A 15,667-nucleotide genomic window follows, 5' to 3' on the forward strand; every position below is an offset into this window, starting at 1 on the left:
TTCGTCAAGCAATGAATCGGAAACATCAGCAACTAGCCTGAGTTAGCAGCTAGCAGCTACGTCATGTATTTGTCTTCATGTATTTCTGCAACTTTTTCTGTGCCACTTTTTCACATAAGAACAAAGCAACAGGTGGCCGCTATTAACGTGCAGAACGGTGGTACAACAGGATTGTTTTGTGAGGAAACAGGACGAATTAGCTATTTTGACTTGAGGACTCAGTGGAAATTGAGCTTCCTGACACATATAAGTGCATATATGTGGTCACACATAAGAGCATTACAGCGAACAAAGCCTGAAGGTGTGTGGACACCTGGTCCTGTTTTACAGTCATTTGTCAGCCAGATCAGAATCTCAAATCTTTAAAAGTGTGTGTGTGTGTGTGTGTGTGTGTGTGTGTGTGTGTGTGTGTGTGTCCAGGGAGAATTGACGTCACTTTGGCATTTCCCTCTCTCTCATTTTTAACCCTGTGATCTTGCACACTTGGCCATGTTTCGTGTTCACGTCTCATATGGATCTGATCACATATATGGAGGTCTGACCCCTCAGTCCACGGCCCCTACCATGATAAAACTGCACAAAGCTGTGCTGAATTTACACTTGGTTTGAGATGGAGAAAAACAGAGGATATCCTCTGCCTCACATCTGATCACATGTCAAAGATCAAGGTGAGGGAGATCAGAGCTTTCTTCACGCCGCCGCTCATCGTGTAACATGTTGGATCATTTTACACGAGGGAGCAGAGCTGATCTTCACCACATGGAATCTTATACAAAACACTGACTGGATAAAAACTGGCTGCTAATATATACATTACTTTGTTTTTGAGGACCAACAGTCAGACTTGATGTCATTTGGTGCAAATCTGCTGCAAATCTCCCACCTGACCCAACCTATTGTCGGGTTATTACCAGCAAAGGAATGATTTTTGTCGCATGATGTCATTGTTTCTCAATCAACCTTGAATTTGAAATCCATCAAACTACTTTGATAATCATATAATAGACGTTTTCTTCATTAATTAAATTAAAAAAGCCTTGTGAATTTCAGTTTTTCTATCACCACAGGCTCATTTTTGGCCCTTCTTTACATGGTTTGATTCATAAAAACATCAAACCAATGTAGTTTTGTTTGCCAAAGTGGAAAATCAAAACACCAAACACAAGACAACAAATACATATTTAAGTGTTTATTTTTATTCTACACTTACAAAAATGTCAGGTAATAAAAAGTAGTTGCTATACACCATAAAAACAATATAGAAAACATTGTGTTCGCCATCAAAAAATGAATTACAGTATTTTTTTTAAAGAATAAAGGCACATGTTGCTTCCCTTGAAGACCCTCCCTGTATTTACACAAGAAAAAAATGTATTTCTATGCGGTTGCTATTTTTTTATTAGGTCGACACCCATTTGTGTGTATGTACATGGGTACAATCACAAGCACGCGCACACACACAAGAGCACATACAGAAAATCACATATTCACTCGGGCATCACTCGTGCATCAAAGACTTTCATTTGTAGAAAATGAACCTTTTTGTTACTTTTTACAGCAATAAAAAGAGATTGTGTCAAGTTTAACATCTTCTAAATACAGTAATTGAGGCAAAATATAAACAAGGTGAGGCCAGAGAAAAACACTATTAGGCACATTTTTTTCTATGTACATTTCACTCAAAGTTACCCCTCAGTATTACATGGGATACACAGATGAAATGAATGTTAAACCACTTAAAGGTCTGCTTTGTGAAGTTAGTATATCGATACACGAGGGACGTTTGTTTCTTGACATAAAGGTGAACAGTTTTATTTTTTGTGCCTGGATCCCAACCTGAGAGATTAATTTTCACTGTCTGGATCCAAAGTGATTCACTGTTTGATAAAGGAGACAAATGTTCTCACACAGCCATCGATGGGCCACAAATAAAAAATCAAAAATGGCACTTTTTTAGAACATCTAACAACTCAACTTGACAAAATGGCATCAGTGTTACATAAAGGATTTTGCAGATGCTGATGTGTCGCTGTGGAGAAGCGACTGAAAATTACCAAATAAAAAAAAAAATCAACCTGAAATAAAAAATGTTGATTTGTAAGGAACAAACTTCAGTTTCATTCCAAAACAATATGTACAAGTCATTATGTTGCCAGCACACAAAATAAAAACAAATACGAGACTTTCAAGAGGAACCACACGCGTCTGAACATCTGTTTCTGTTTAGTATTCTATTAATGACCCTTTTAGAAGTGTAGACGTATATATGGATGATTTTTACATACAGTTTTGCAACTTATCAAGTGGAAAACACTGCTGACTGAAATTGTTGCCTACCTCTCCAGATGCCCCAGATTTTCTCACCCTAACTACATGCGACACTTATTGCTGTGAGGAAAGAAGATAACGGTGCAGCTTTTTCTGCTACAGGCTGCTGATTTCACTCACATTCCCAGTTTTTAAAAATATAATCTGTAATCAGTGATACACAAACAGATTCCTTGAGAGCCGCAGATTTGAAACGGCAGGATAAAAGCATGTTTCCTCTGGTGCACTGTGAAGTCGAATTTTAACTTGATTCACAAGGCCAGTCTCCATTCTTCGACCCAAACAAAGATGGCAGCCAGAAAAGCTAGCCATTGTTTGTTCAATGAATGTGAGACACGGCTTATAAAACCAGCTATGATGAGATTTTGGAAATGTCTTCAGCAGTAATAAAAGCTGATACAAAGGCAATCTTCAGTGCAAGCTTTTAAAATCCACAAAGGCGTAATTAGAGGCTGAAAGTCCTTCACGTTTTACAATATAAATGTTATTTTTCTGCCACTTGGAGCCATTAAAGTGAAGAGTTTTCTATGATAAATTTAAAGATTCAATCGCGGGTAATCCTCATTGATTTCGGAGTGTTGCATTCAATGTTGCTTCATCAAGGTGCCAGAGCAACAGGATGTTAACACCACTTGCATGTACGATGTGTCGCAGCGTTTCATCACACGCATCTTTGTTCTGAAGAGTTTCTGCTCAGCTGGAAAACTCATCACTGCTCGGCATTGTTCTCTTCATCTTTCTTTCTTGTTAACCCCCAACCTCATCCCAAGTTTCTCCTTGCCTCGCTCCCTTTTCCTCTCCAAGATTGTTTCCCAGGCCCGGCTAACAGGAAGTGAGCACAATGTGTTGGCTCACGGGAGAGATAACACGGACAGGAAGGGGCGGGCGCAACGCCCCAGATGGACAGGAAGTTGACCCCACTGTTTGGTTTAGCTGATTAGAGGACAGAGAGGGAGCGAGATGGTGTGGTAGAGATACTGTGAGGCAAACAGGGAGAAAGGAGGAGAAGGAGAGACAGACGGACAGTGAGGTGGAGGATCTGGCTTCTCTAAGTATGTATATGAAGCCAACAGGAAAGCATTGAGAGGGCTTCCAGCTATTGTATCCACCGTTTATCCAATGGAAGTCCACACGGGCCAGAGTTTTAAAGAAACAAGTCCAAGTCCAAACAAAACAGAATAAACAGGAGAGTAAATAAACTATATTCTCTAAACTTAAAAGAAAAAAATCGAAACGGCAGCATCTTCAGCAGAGTGGAACACAATGGATCTGAATATCTCACCGTCAGCGAGGCTACTTTAACAGGAATGGGCACCAGTTCACTGTTAAGCAAACTTATCCCGACAATTGGTGACCTTTTACCTTCACGACCCTTTATAAATAACTGTCTAACTGCAAAAGCCATGATTTATCTCCAGGACCTTCATTTATACAATAAGCCAAAATGTCTGCAGTGATTGTTTAAATGTTACTGATAGCCAAAGGCGACTGGGTGCCGTCATTCCTGATTGCTTTTAAAGCTCGGAAAGAGCGAAGTGACAGCACATCCTGTACGTTATCAGAGGATGTACCCACACCAACCACCAAAAAGGGGGTGCTAACAACCTGGCAACCCAAATAAATTACAAACCGGAAGGGACAACCCACAATGGAGCTGAGACAGTCGATTAATCAGCATTTGGCTAATTGATTGAGTTTGGCTGCTTTTTTCTGTTTTATCTGATTGTAAATTCAGTTTCTTTGGGTAACATTTTTGGTAACACACAACAAGCAGCATCTTAGCCTCTGTGGCCTCTACCAACCTGCAAATCATCATGGAGTTTTCACATTTTCTGATATTTCATAGATAAAGATTAGGTATCCATGAAAGGCTAAAGAGGTAAATCAAATATTCGGCAGATTAATCAACAACAGCATTAAGGACTGTGTTTTTATGGTTAACTGTGGTTGACTGTCCTGTTTATACAACCACACGCCAAAATGTTGGTTTATCCATATTTTGAGACAATAGGTGCTGTAAGATATTAACTAATCAAAGTGTTACTCTAAGAAGCAGTCTGGTACAAAATGAATAGACTTCTCATATTAATAAAGTAATGATGAACAAATCACTAAGCCTGTAGAAGTTTACCTCACTGAAGGATGGCAAAAACCACAGTCAAAAAAGGTCGAAGGATTCAAGCTTTGTTTCGCTTTATCTTTCTATAAATATGCTAAAAATCTGAATGGAGTTTATAGCCTGACAGTAGCCAAAAAGGATGAGAGGTTAAAGTTATTCAAGCCACCTCAGGGCCATCACAGCTGCCCAACTAGCTGCTTGTGCCACTCGGTGTTTCCTGAGTTGTCTGAATGACTTTTGTTCTAGTAGACCTCTGAGAATTGGGCTTTCATCTCAACAATAACTGCGATGATGGGTTCTGTCAAATAAACCCTGGGAACACACTGTAACTCTGTCCGAGCAGCAGCAGCAGCGCTATTTCCTTTCTGTCTGTCTGTCTGTCTGCTGTCTTTTGTCTCCTCAGAGCAGAAGATGACTGGGAAAATGGACAAAATGACTCACTTAGAAAATCACTCTGTACTGATTTTAGATGGCGGGTTTCAGAAAAGGTTTTTTTTTAAGGTTTGTATCTTCAAAAAACACTGTGCTAAACATCAGGATGGTTTGATGCATGATTGCTTTCCAGGAAATGCAGAAAATCTGTAACTATGTGCAATGAGAATATCATGAAAAAACTTCCTGTATGAACGGTTGTCCATAGTTTAGCTTTTCTTAAAAACAGTGCTTTTTCGTATTTTACATAAAACAAACACAGCTGGCATCTCGTTGTGATCAAACAAGTCAAACCTCTTTGAGTTAAAACTTTTGTGGCCGCTCAACGTTTTTTCACCTCAAACAATAAACCCCTCAAGCGATCATATTCCCGAATCAAATCACCAACTCCACATCAAAAATAAAATCAGCTTGTTCTATTTGTGTTTGTGGCCTTTTTGTCAGATATTAAAAAAAACAACAAAGTTAGAAGAGCTTACAGGCCATCAGCAACAAAGAGAAGAGCAAAACAGAGAAAATCAGCGATGAACTGCTTTGAAATGCACCATTTTGCATCCCCAGTGGAGCAGGAATAAATTCATTTAAAACATCCATATATATTGAAATTCCAATATTAGTCAATACACAGTACTTAAATGAGCTCATGTCCAGATTATATCCTTTAATATTAGCAAGATATAAGACAATGAGTACTCTTTAAATAATGTTGAATGATTTCAATGTCACTGCTGGGATGCAAAATGGTGCTTCGTAATGGAACTGAGACTTGAATTGAATGCATAAAGAATCTGAATAACACTAACATCGCTGGCCAGCAGTGAACTGATTAACCCTTCAATTATCCGAGATAAACTCTGATTGGCCACAGCCTGAAGTGGACTTTCATCTGATGTGACTTCTAAAGCTGAATAAAAGGGTCATGATGGATTAAAATGCATCCTCACGGTGTGAATCTCACGCTGTCACCAGCAATCCTCTTTCAAATCTGTGAGGCGGCTTGGTCTCACTTCCTCCCGTGGCGTCATGTCATGGTGTTGCTTTAAAAACCTTTCCAAGAGGAGGCGAAGGGCGCCGTGTCTCCAAATAATGAGGTCTGGGGAAACAAAAACTCCTTGATTCAACTTGATGGAACTTCCTAGAGTTTTTACCGACAGGTGGTGGACAGACTGGGGAGGCTCGACAGCTAACGGACTTCACTGAACTGATAGCAAAAAGTCAGTTGTTAGACTGGAAACAAGAGCGCCCTGTTTTCAGAAGCTAGACAAGTCTTTGGAGAACACGGTTGTCTGCTAGATCAAAGATACTCGTCCAGAAACAAAATGGACAGCATCAAAGCCTGCTGCTGTGTGTGTGTATGTGTGTGTGTGTGAATGTGTGTGTTTATTTCACGCTTTTTGCTTTGTGTGAGTGTATTGTTATGGCTGTTTTCGATGTGTGTGTGTGTGTGTGTGTGTGTGTGTGTGTGTGTGTGTGTGTGTGTAATTTGGCATCATATGCTTCTTAGCAGACGGTCTCCATTAGTATTGATGGTAGTACTCAGGTGCATCCACGCCGTACAGCTCGGCCAGGGTCCTGAACCTCGGCCCCCAGTCATTGAGGAAGTCGTAATCCAAGTTTGAGCCAGTGGACGAACTTTCCAGAGAGCTGAGGCTTCCAGCTAAAGACTCGGGGCCCTCGTAGCCGTAGATGTGGAGAGTGTCGTACGGGAAGCCGTCTCTGTCGTGATCCGCCTCTTCTTTCTTCACCTCGATCATCACGGCCATGTCGCCTTTACATGCGGTGGGTTGGGAGTGATGAGAGGGTTTCTGGACCATGGCGTAGAGAGACGGGTGGGGGTGGTGGTCCGGGTGGCGGAGCAGGGAGCCATCGTGGCAAGCGGAGGAGAGGATTGAGACATCGTAGCTGAAAGAGAGGAATAATGTTTGTTAGCTTACTAAGAGCTGGTTAAGTCCTCACCTGGGATGGGATGGTGCTTTTATTCATGATGAAATGTTTGTTTCCAGAGGGGTCATGAACATTTTCTGAGTTACACTCACATCAACCATGTTCTACTGTCAAGTCCTAGATTTGACAAAACAAGGAAAATGAACAGTGAAGCAGTGCTATCAGAGAGTACAAACATAACCTAAGACTATAAGAAATCACATTTAATCCGATTTTACAAAAAGAACACGTATTTAATTGTACGAGAACAGAAATGTCAGTAATAGTTTCATCCGTTCTTCACTCTGCTCTTCCTCCAACCCAAGTCATCGTGTCTTTTGACAGCATACAGTGTGTTGCAGTTAATGCACCATAAAGGATTATGTATGGTTTTAATACTATTTAAATATGGGTAAGATTAGATTCAGATTAGTTCAAACATTAATGATTTCCTTTGGATAAACTGGGTCAGCAAACTGACAAATACACCAGGAAGAAAATAAATACTGCCAATGGGGAGAGTTGATAGACTGTGTGTTTTTATGTGAGTACAAAATAATTTAAGTAGAACGTCAGTACAAAGAGTCCTTAATAAGAAAGGTACAAAATTAATATATTTGTTGTGTTGAATTTTTAAAAGAGAAGTATAAAGACTCCTTTTTTGAATACTGTAGCTCAGATAATAAATCTGACTTCTGTCAGCTTCAGTGACTTCTTACCATTCGGGGGCAGAAGTTAGTACCAAAGAGAATTTAATGACAACAAGAGCATTCATGGCCTCGCTGGCAAAGCACAAAGGATGAGTAAAAACGCAATATCTCGAATTTCTTTGCCTTCTTGTTTCATCATCAGAGGTTATGAATTATAGTTGATTGTTTCAATGGTTGAAAATTATTGAAACTCTCAGCATGTTCAGGTTTTCTGAGTGAATGTGGTCTTATTCTTCATCTACATACCCATTAGTGTCCATCTCTCCTCCTCCCTCCTCATCGTAAGTGACCAGCTGCTCGTGAATCTCCCCGCTGTTCTTCATACTGGCCAGAGAATCCTTCTGGTAGCGTTTCCTCATCACGAACAGGATCACTATGACTGGAGAGCACATCAGAGGAAGTTAATTTTAGAGCTCCTCTTCGACAGCAGCACCTTTCACACCAGTTAAGATAACGTTGAAATGATCTGCTCGTTTCAGACAAGAGGAGCAGACCTTAACAAAACTAGTGTGAGGTCTGACCTTGCAAGATCAAAGGCATTCTAGGGAATCACTATCTGAGAAACAAGTGGATCAATTTCGGCCATATATACAGTGTAAAAACCCCTCTGTTGCATATCTTGTCATTGTGGGTGAAAACAGACTGTCCTGCCATCTTTCCTGCTGGACCAACGCTTCATTTTTGGTACAAACATGAGAGAAAAATTAGGGCAGAAAACCACAACAGAATAAAAATGGGGGCAGGAAAGAAGGAGGAAAGTGGAACACTAATGCGGGATTGAGACTAGAAAGCAGAGCGAGAATGAGGGGAGAGAATGACGAGTGGATGGTTTAAGGTGTCTGAGACATTCGCCTCCAGCATGAGAACTTCAAATGAATCTACTCAGCCAGAGACAAACACATCGCACAAAGAGAGGAGAGAGAGGGGAGCACAAGAAACAGGAAGAAAGATTCAGTAAATACGGCGGAGGAAGTGGAAATGAGTGTGACAAAACAACACGAGAAAGAAAGGAAAGGGAAGGAGAGCTGGACCCGACACATGACGAAGAAATAAACAATCGAGGGAGAAGGAGAGGGGAAACAGAGCGAGGAAGTCAGAGAGTAAAGACAAGAATCCACGGATAAGAGTCTTAAGAAATAATGAAATTCCCCAAACTGGCATTTATACATTCAAGTATCAGAAATCTCTAGCACGGGGTGCAATGTCTGGTCTCCGGGCCAAATGTGGCCTGCGAGACGGTTTGATGGGGCCCACGAGGGAATTCATGTTGACAAAAAAGCAACTCAGAAATTAACACTCTTTGGAGTTTGGGTGCCCAACACGCTGCTTTCAGAAGACCCTGAATGCAACACACGTAGTGGTTGATATGACATCAATGCTTCATGGCGACTCAATAAAATGAGAGTGTCACACTTCCCAAGAGAAATGCACAATCAACTATTTTGGGTTTTTTTCGCTGAAGTAAAAGAAAGACTGTGTTGAAGTGAATGAGTTTGTGGAGACGAGGACAAGGTGAATAAGGTGAATCCAAAGTCATTACAGCTACAAACATGTAGGCAGACATGCACTGAAGTGTGAATCTCTGTTTGGAGCAACTTACACTCAAGGCTGACTGACCCAAATCTGGAAAACCAGTCGTCATCGTCATCATCATCATCATCATCATCATCATCATCATCATCATCATCATCATCATCACGACCATCTGACATTAGATGCCTCACCAAAGAGAAGCAGTTCCAGCCACCCCAGAGATTAGTGTACATGTTTTCAATAATTTAGAAGGATGTTATAAAAATTGAAATGGCCCTTGACAGGAAAAAGGTTCTCCACCTCTGCTCCAGCAGCTGTAGGAATTATGATTCTTGTCTGTCAGGAGTGAAGACGGAGGAAGCGCGATGGTGCTGTCGAGCCTCAGGGGAAGAAGGCTGTGATAGTTGCATGGGTCACTTCCTGTTTCCTACACAACCAATGCTGGTTTCTAACCTTGAATCATATCCTTGAGTCAGTTTGAGTCTAAAGTGAACCAAACCTTAACCGCAGCAGTGTCAGATCAGAAAACTGTGATTTGTAATGGTCTCAGATGTCATCTGTCAACTGTGGGCGTATTGTACAATATGGAGGATTTGCTGTCTCGCATAAAGTTGGGAAACCAACGACACATACATGTTTTTTCATCTTAACATTCAGAGAGGAGCACATATTGAACGAATGAGTACATATAGAAGAAACTAGAGACCATCTTGGGATGGGATCAGACCAGCTGCGACGCCTGTCAACATGCTGGTGTTCCGACGCGTGAGTACTTCATTTTGATCTCAACTACACACTCAGAAAGTTTTGTGACTGCGTCTTGCGAGGTTTTGACGCTACTGTGGTAAAAAATCTGTCCGCAGACAGATAGACAGACATGTAACACCTGGCAAAGTACTCAAAACCGCTTCTGTGATAGCTGCTGCAACAATAGGTGCCTCCAGAAGCGCATTTTGCCATGATGACACACAAACATACACAGACTCACAAGGTGGAAACAGTGCCAGCCAGGCTGCCGCAGCTGCTAGATACAATGAACACATTTGAGGCACATCATTTTCAGCCCTCTGAGAACGAGAGTCATTGTCTGCTCCTGAGAGATGCCAGTGACAACGACTGTAAACTTTAAATCCTTCTCCCACTAAGTGACATGAACAGTTTTGTCAAAGTCACGGAGGTTAAACATCTTAAAAAAAAAAAAAAAAAGCCTTATCTGGATGACAGGCATCAACCCGTGAACAACAAGCTGTGATCGTGTCTCCTTCCTGTCGACACCAGCAGACCCACGCTGGATTTTGGCCGACCTGGGTCTGAACATTCATACAGGCTCAGCAATCATAATGTGTGTTTGACTGGGAAGAAAACTGGGAAAAGCACCATAAGACAAGGTCGACTTGGCACAGACAGTAAACCTGGTTCAAAAAGCAATGCCTTGTTGCTTTTCTTTTGTCTTCACTTACCGAAGCTGATAAGAAAGCGGAGTAAAAGACCCTGCATTTAGGCCATAGAGACGCAGAACGAGGACAAGGAAGAGAAAGAATAAAAGGAAAAGACAAACAAATGACGAGTGCAGCCGACGACCGAGGGAAGGAGGAAGAGGAAGAAATGGGAGAAGTCGGGGCTGAGGAAATCAAGACAGACGACAGATGAGGAGACGAAGGATACATTTGACATTAGATTAGGCCTCGAGCCTCAGTCCCGATATGAACCTCTTTCTCTCTCAGCGGACGGGCAGCATTAGCCATGCCTTTTAGTCGAGGGCGAGCGGGACTAATTTAAGTTTGCCTGGGAAACCAACAGATTAATCTTTTACAACATATGCTCTGCAGTTTAATAAGCTCTAGAGATATCAGACTTAGAGGGACGAGAAAAGAGTGAAAAAAAGGAGCTCTTCCTTTGTACAAAAACGACTGAGAAAAATTTCTTTTCGCGTGTCAACCCCGACTCCTTGTGAGAAAATGCGTCGGTGAATGGGGAGCGCGGTAAATTGCTTTGGGCCCTGGCAGATAATGACAAGTGCATTAAATAGTTAATCTGGCCTGCGTTGGGGGTGTTTGATAAAGAGAAAGAGAAACAGAAAGGGGAAGAGAGGGCGGCAGAGAGAGAGACACAGAGACCCAGAGGGAAAGAGAAAGAGGAAGACAGAGATGAAGGAAAAAACGGAGGGGAAAAGGCGCGATAGTGAAGGAGTGTATTAATAGTTAATAGGTTGAGTGTTTGGTGGTGTTTGATAAGCAGACGGCACCTAAAGAGCTGATAAACTCCCCTCATTACCACTCCTATTCTTCTGCTGCTTTTCCCACAATTCTCCTCTTCGGCATCTCTCTTCTTTAACCTCTTTCTGTCTCGCTCTGTCACTCAGTCTCATTCCACCTCAGTTCCCCGTCTCACCCGCCTCTCGCCTGTCTGCCTGCTTCACCCCTCTCCACCTCCGATATCGAAGCCTACATATAAGTTCTCTCCATCCGTCACTCCATCCCTCTTAATCCTTAAGTTCTTCTTCTCTTTGCCTTTCTTCCTCAGCACTCCTCAGCCCAGATCCCTCTTGTTTGGCCAACTATCTCAGGCGTGTCTCACATCCAACATGACAAGTGTCTCTTTTTCCCCAGAAAAAAGGAGCAGGGGGCGAAGGTATCAAAGAGAATATTGAGCTCACACAACCACAGGCATTATTTCCACATCCGCCGCTGCATTATTCATAAAACCAACAACAAAGGGAGGGGAAACGTACCCCACAAAACACAAACCATATTTATCGCAAAGCAAGGGCAAGTGAATCTGCACACATGCTCCGATCACTCAGTGCTGGCTTTTTGCATCATTGACGCCATCTTCATTCGCTCCTCTCACAATAAAAACTGCGTTTGAGACCTTTTGCACCTGTTTGTGAACAGACTGTAAAACAACCAGGACTGAAAGTGAAAATGAATCCATCAACAATAAACGTTTTCTCATAGTCTGTGTTTCTGCTCTCTATCTCTGATGAAACTTCGAACATTTCACCAGTGTTCATATATTAGTTTTTCATAAAACTTTAACACAGAGCCACATAGCAAGCGATGCAATTCATTTTTCCTGCTTCTTTGAAATACACTTGTGTTTGATTGAGGGTCTAATTTGTTTACTTCCAACAAATTTCCGACCTCCAACCACAAATGCAGAGTACTTTTCCTCAAACTGCAGTGTCACATTTTACAAATGAACACGGCTGATGACACCATAAACAGGAAATATTATATTAAAACACTTTTAAAACAAAGCAGTGTTTCGCTGTCCTCTCTGATCCAAAGATTCAGCTGTCACCTCTGACCACACCAACCGCTACTGACCTCATTCACGAATGCTTGACGCTGTAGCCCCACTGTCCTCTAAGTAACAATGACTGGTTGATGATCAACCAGTCATTGGTTGTCAGCCTGCATTTCAGCCTCCATCAGCCTGAAATGCAGTAAATCCTTAAAAGAGTACTGCACTGATTTAGCATTGCACACCAGTAACAATGTCAGACTCATGATGGACAGACAAAATGATGCAGTAGAACAAGAGATATCATCTTTTTTTCCCCATAAACTGGGCGCCTTCATTACCCATGATGCACCTTGACTGACAGTTCTGTTGGGGATTCAGCTGTGTTATGCTAGTATGTTATGCTAATGTAGTGTTAAGACTCTGGCCTCAAGCTGAGACGAGGATGTGTCACTTGTTTCAAACTCCACATCATCAGATGTTTTTTCATTTTCTAGTCTTTAAGCTTTTAGTCCTCAGCTGGAACCGATGCTGATTGAAGTGATATCACATGTTAGATTTGACACAGGTAAAGTCCCCCTTTAAGGTGCTCTTGAAGATGAAAAGAAAAGTTCTCATGAAGATGAAAAGGAAAACAGGATTGTCTCCATCCTGGTGAAAAGCCTGGCAGTAATGAGCATTTCCACCAAAGATGGAGACCACAGTATGAAAGGATGAATGAAAGACAGGATGTAAGCAAGGAAGGGACGAAAAGAAAAGAAAACTCACCCAAAATGGTCAGGATGCAGAGCAGGATGGCGATCAGGGCATGAACACTCACTCCCATCCTCCGAGCACCAGCTTTGCACTGTGTAGGAATCCGCCTGGCATCACACCGACACGACTGCAACAAACAATTCAGTCAAATTAACTGATTCATCGAGCAGTGCTCATCCACTCATTATCCATTTCAACTATACACTGCATGCGATTACACCTTATGAGTTTTATTGTGCTAAAACTGGCGATTTTGACTGAATGGAAGAAACACATTTTGTGCTGAAATAATCTCAAGCAGTTTAGTACATCCCAACCACACACACACACACACACACACACACACACACACACACACACACACACACACACACACACACTCAAGCACACAAGCGCACGCAGACCTTGATTGCCAGCTTGGTGATGCTGGTCTGGACGGGTCGCCCTCCATCAGTGATGCGCACATCCACGCTGTAATCCTTGGGGTCATCCAGGCTGAACGGCCCCATTTTCACAATGATGTCTGCTGTGTTGTCTTTAAGAAAGAAGCACATAAATACACACAGTGAGTGTACAAAGTATGACAGCCACCTTCACAACACACATTTACCTTTCCTTTCTGCAAAAATCCATGTCTAATTTGTCTGACTCATCACTTCATCTCACCAAAGCGGATCTAATGTTCACCTGCTCGGTATATAGAGTCTTTAAAGTCTATTTATACAGCGAGCGTCTGCTCCACAGATAAAACAAGATATGAGAACAAGAAGAGAGTCGTTACATAAAGGCAGACAGATAATTTATGATTATCTGTCAGTTTGGTGCATGTTGGATTTGAGTCATTTGGGATTATAGATAATGGCAGCACCTTAAAAACCTCAAATCCTACATGAGGAAATGCTCAAATAAATGAGAAATAAAGGTTGTGACTGTATGTAATGTGGTCAACTGATGGTCAGACAGGTTCTGAAAGAGGCAAAAGAACCAATAATCTAAAAGTCAGAGCACCAGAAGGGAAAAGAACAAAACAAAAAGAGAATAGGAATAAAACGAGAATTGAAACGTGTTGAGCAGAACAGAGCTGCGTCTCCTCCGCAGGCCGGACCAACAATACAGTCATTAGTCAAATCCCCGGCAGGCAGACGTTTCCTGCTGAGACGATGGGGAGAGCCGTTTTTCCACAATATCCCACCACTGGAGGAATTTCAGAGAGCACAATGGCAGGAAAGACCCTTGTGAACACGCAAGCATACCTAGAGACACTCTGTTAAACTGTCGCACAAAGAAGCATGAGGTATAGCTCTGGTTTAAGGTCAAGTTTAAATAAAAACAACCTGGGTGTCGCTGACATTTGCACTTTGAATACAAATCACATCCGTCTGGTGTGAGGAGCTACAGTAAACTTCTTCTGCTGAGGCTTGTTTCACATTTTTTACAGTTAACTCTGACCCTTCACAGGTCGTAATGATTACTGATAAGACTGCAGCAGCTGACCACACGTATATCTGAGAGGCCTTCCTTTAAAAAGGTTAAAGTTTGTATGTAAAGGTTTGTACAGTTCTATCCAAAATATATAGACATAAAATCACTGGAACTAAGAGAAACAGTCCAAATGAAAACAGGTCTGTGGATTAAAAGAGAGAGTAAGGGGACGGTGGATTGAAGGAGGTGCTACTGATCAGCTGTCTTTACACGACACCAGAAAGTGATGCATCCTCCCCAGAACGAGGCGGCGTTAGTGACACAGTGACTGCGCAACAGGTAAACCGCCGTAGCTGGTGAGATAATATGCTCACCAGCTAGTGGGAACGTGCTATACAAGCTAATTAGCTGTGTTGCAAACAGCGTGAAAAGTTCAAGTCAGAGTTCAAAGTTCAAAGAATTCAAATGAGGCTCATGCAACCAGCTGACTGGGATCAGGTTTCCACTGTTGCCTGCAAGACAACATGTAGTCGCTGAAGGTGTGTGTGGGAGGACATGGGTACAGATGAAGCTTAGCTAACTGAATAAAAGATGAAAACAGCTTCTGTCCTCCCTTCATCTCATCTCTCCTCTCCCTCTCGTCTCCTGCTCCTTCTTTGTTTGAATATCCTGTCTCTCTGGGTTTCGGTATATTTCTCACTGTCCTCTCTGTATTTCTTTTGTTCTCTCCATCTCTCTGTTGCTGCATCTCATTAGTCCTTTTCTTCATCTCTTCGTCTTCCTTCCTCCTCCTCCTCCTCCTCTCTTGTCTGTCTGGTATTAATGCAGTGGGCTTCATGTAGCCGCCTGGTCTGAACACAGAGTCCTGTCACTTCACCGTGCAGCTACACTGACTGTTGTAAAGTGTGTGTGTGCGTGTGTGCGTGCGTGTGTGTGTGCATGTGTGTGTGTGTGTGTGTGTGTGTTTCTGGATCCCGTAATGAAAGCATGGTTGTTTTTTGCAAGTTTTAAAGAGCTGGTAGTCGCTAAATATTTCAAAAGCCCTCACTTTGCAGCTCTTGTTGCGTGTGTGTGTGTGTGTGTGTGTGTGTGTGTGTGTGTGTGTGTGTGTTGAGTGGTGTGAGGTGCTGTCAGATGACTTTTGGGGGACCACAGGGGAGAACAGAGGTTCACACTGGCGACCAGCACTTATCAAACA

General features: G+C 42.2%; 1 protein-coding gene across 1 annotated transcript in view; it reads right to left on the bottom strand.

Moving 5' to 3' along the window:
- Positions 1 to 1,215: 1,215 nt before the first annotated feature.
- cdh5 (cadherin 5) overlaps positions 1,216 to 15,667 on the bottom strand; it is a 33,895-nt gene continuing 19,443 nt past the window's right edge. Inside the window, exons 12-15 of the mRNA XM_076743170.1 lie at positions 13,452 to 13,582; positions 13,060 to 13,174; positions 7,759 to 7,891; positions 1,216 to 6,781 (exon numbers count right to left, since the gene is read on the bottom strand). Of these exons, the coding sequence (XP_076599285.1) occupies positions 6,397 to 6,781; positions 7,759 to 7,891; positions 13,060 to 13,174; positions 13,452 to 13,582 (764 nt within the window). The 3' untranslated portion in view covers positions 1,216 to 6,396. The remainder of the gene's footprint in view (positions 6,782 to 7,758; positions 7,892 to 13,059; positions 13,175 to 13,451; positions 13,583 to 15,667) is intronic.

This window comes from Chaetodon auriga, chromosome 11, assembly GCF_051107435.1.
Source record: "Chaetodon auriga isolate fChaAug3 chromosome 11, fChaAug3.hap1, whole genome shotgun sequence".
NCBI lineage: Eukaryota > Metazoa > Chordata > Actinopteri > Chaetodontiformes > Chaetodontidae > Chaetodon > Chaetodon auriga.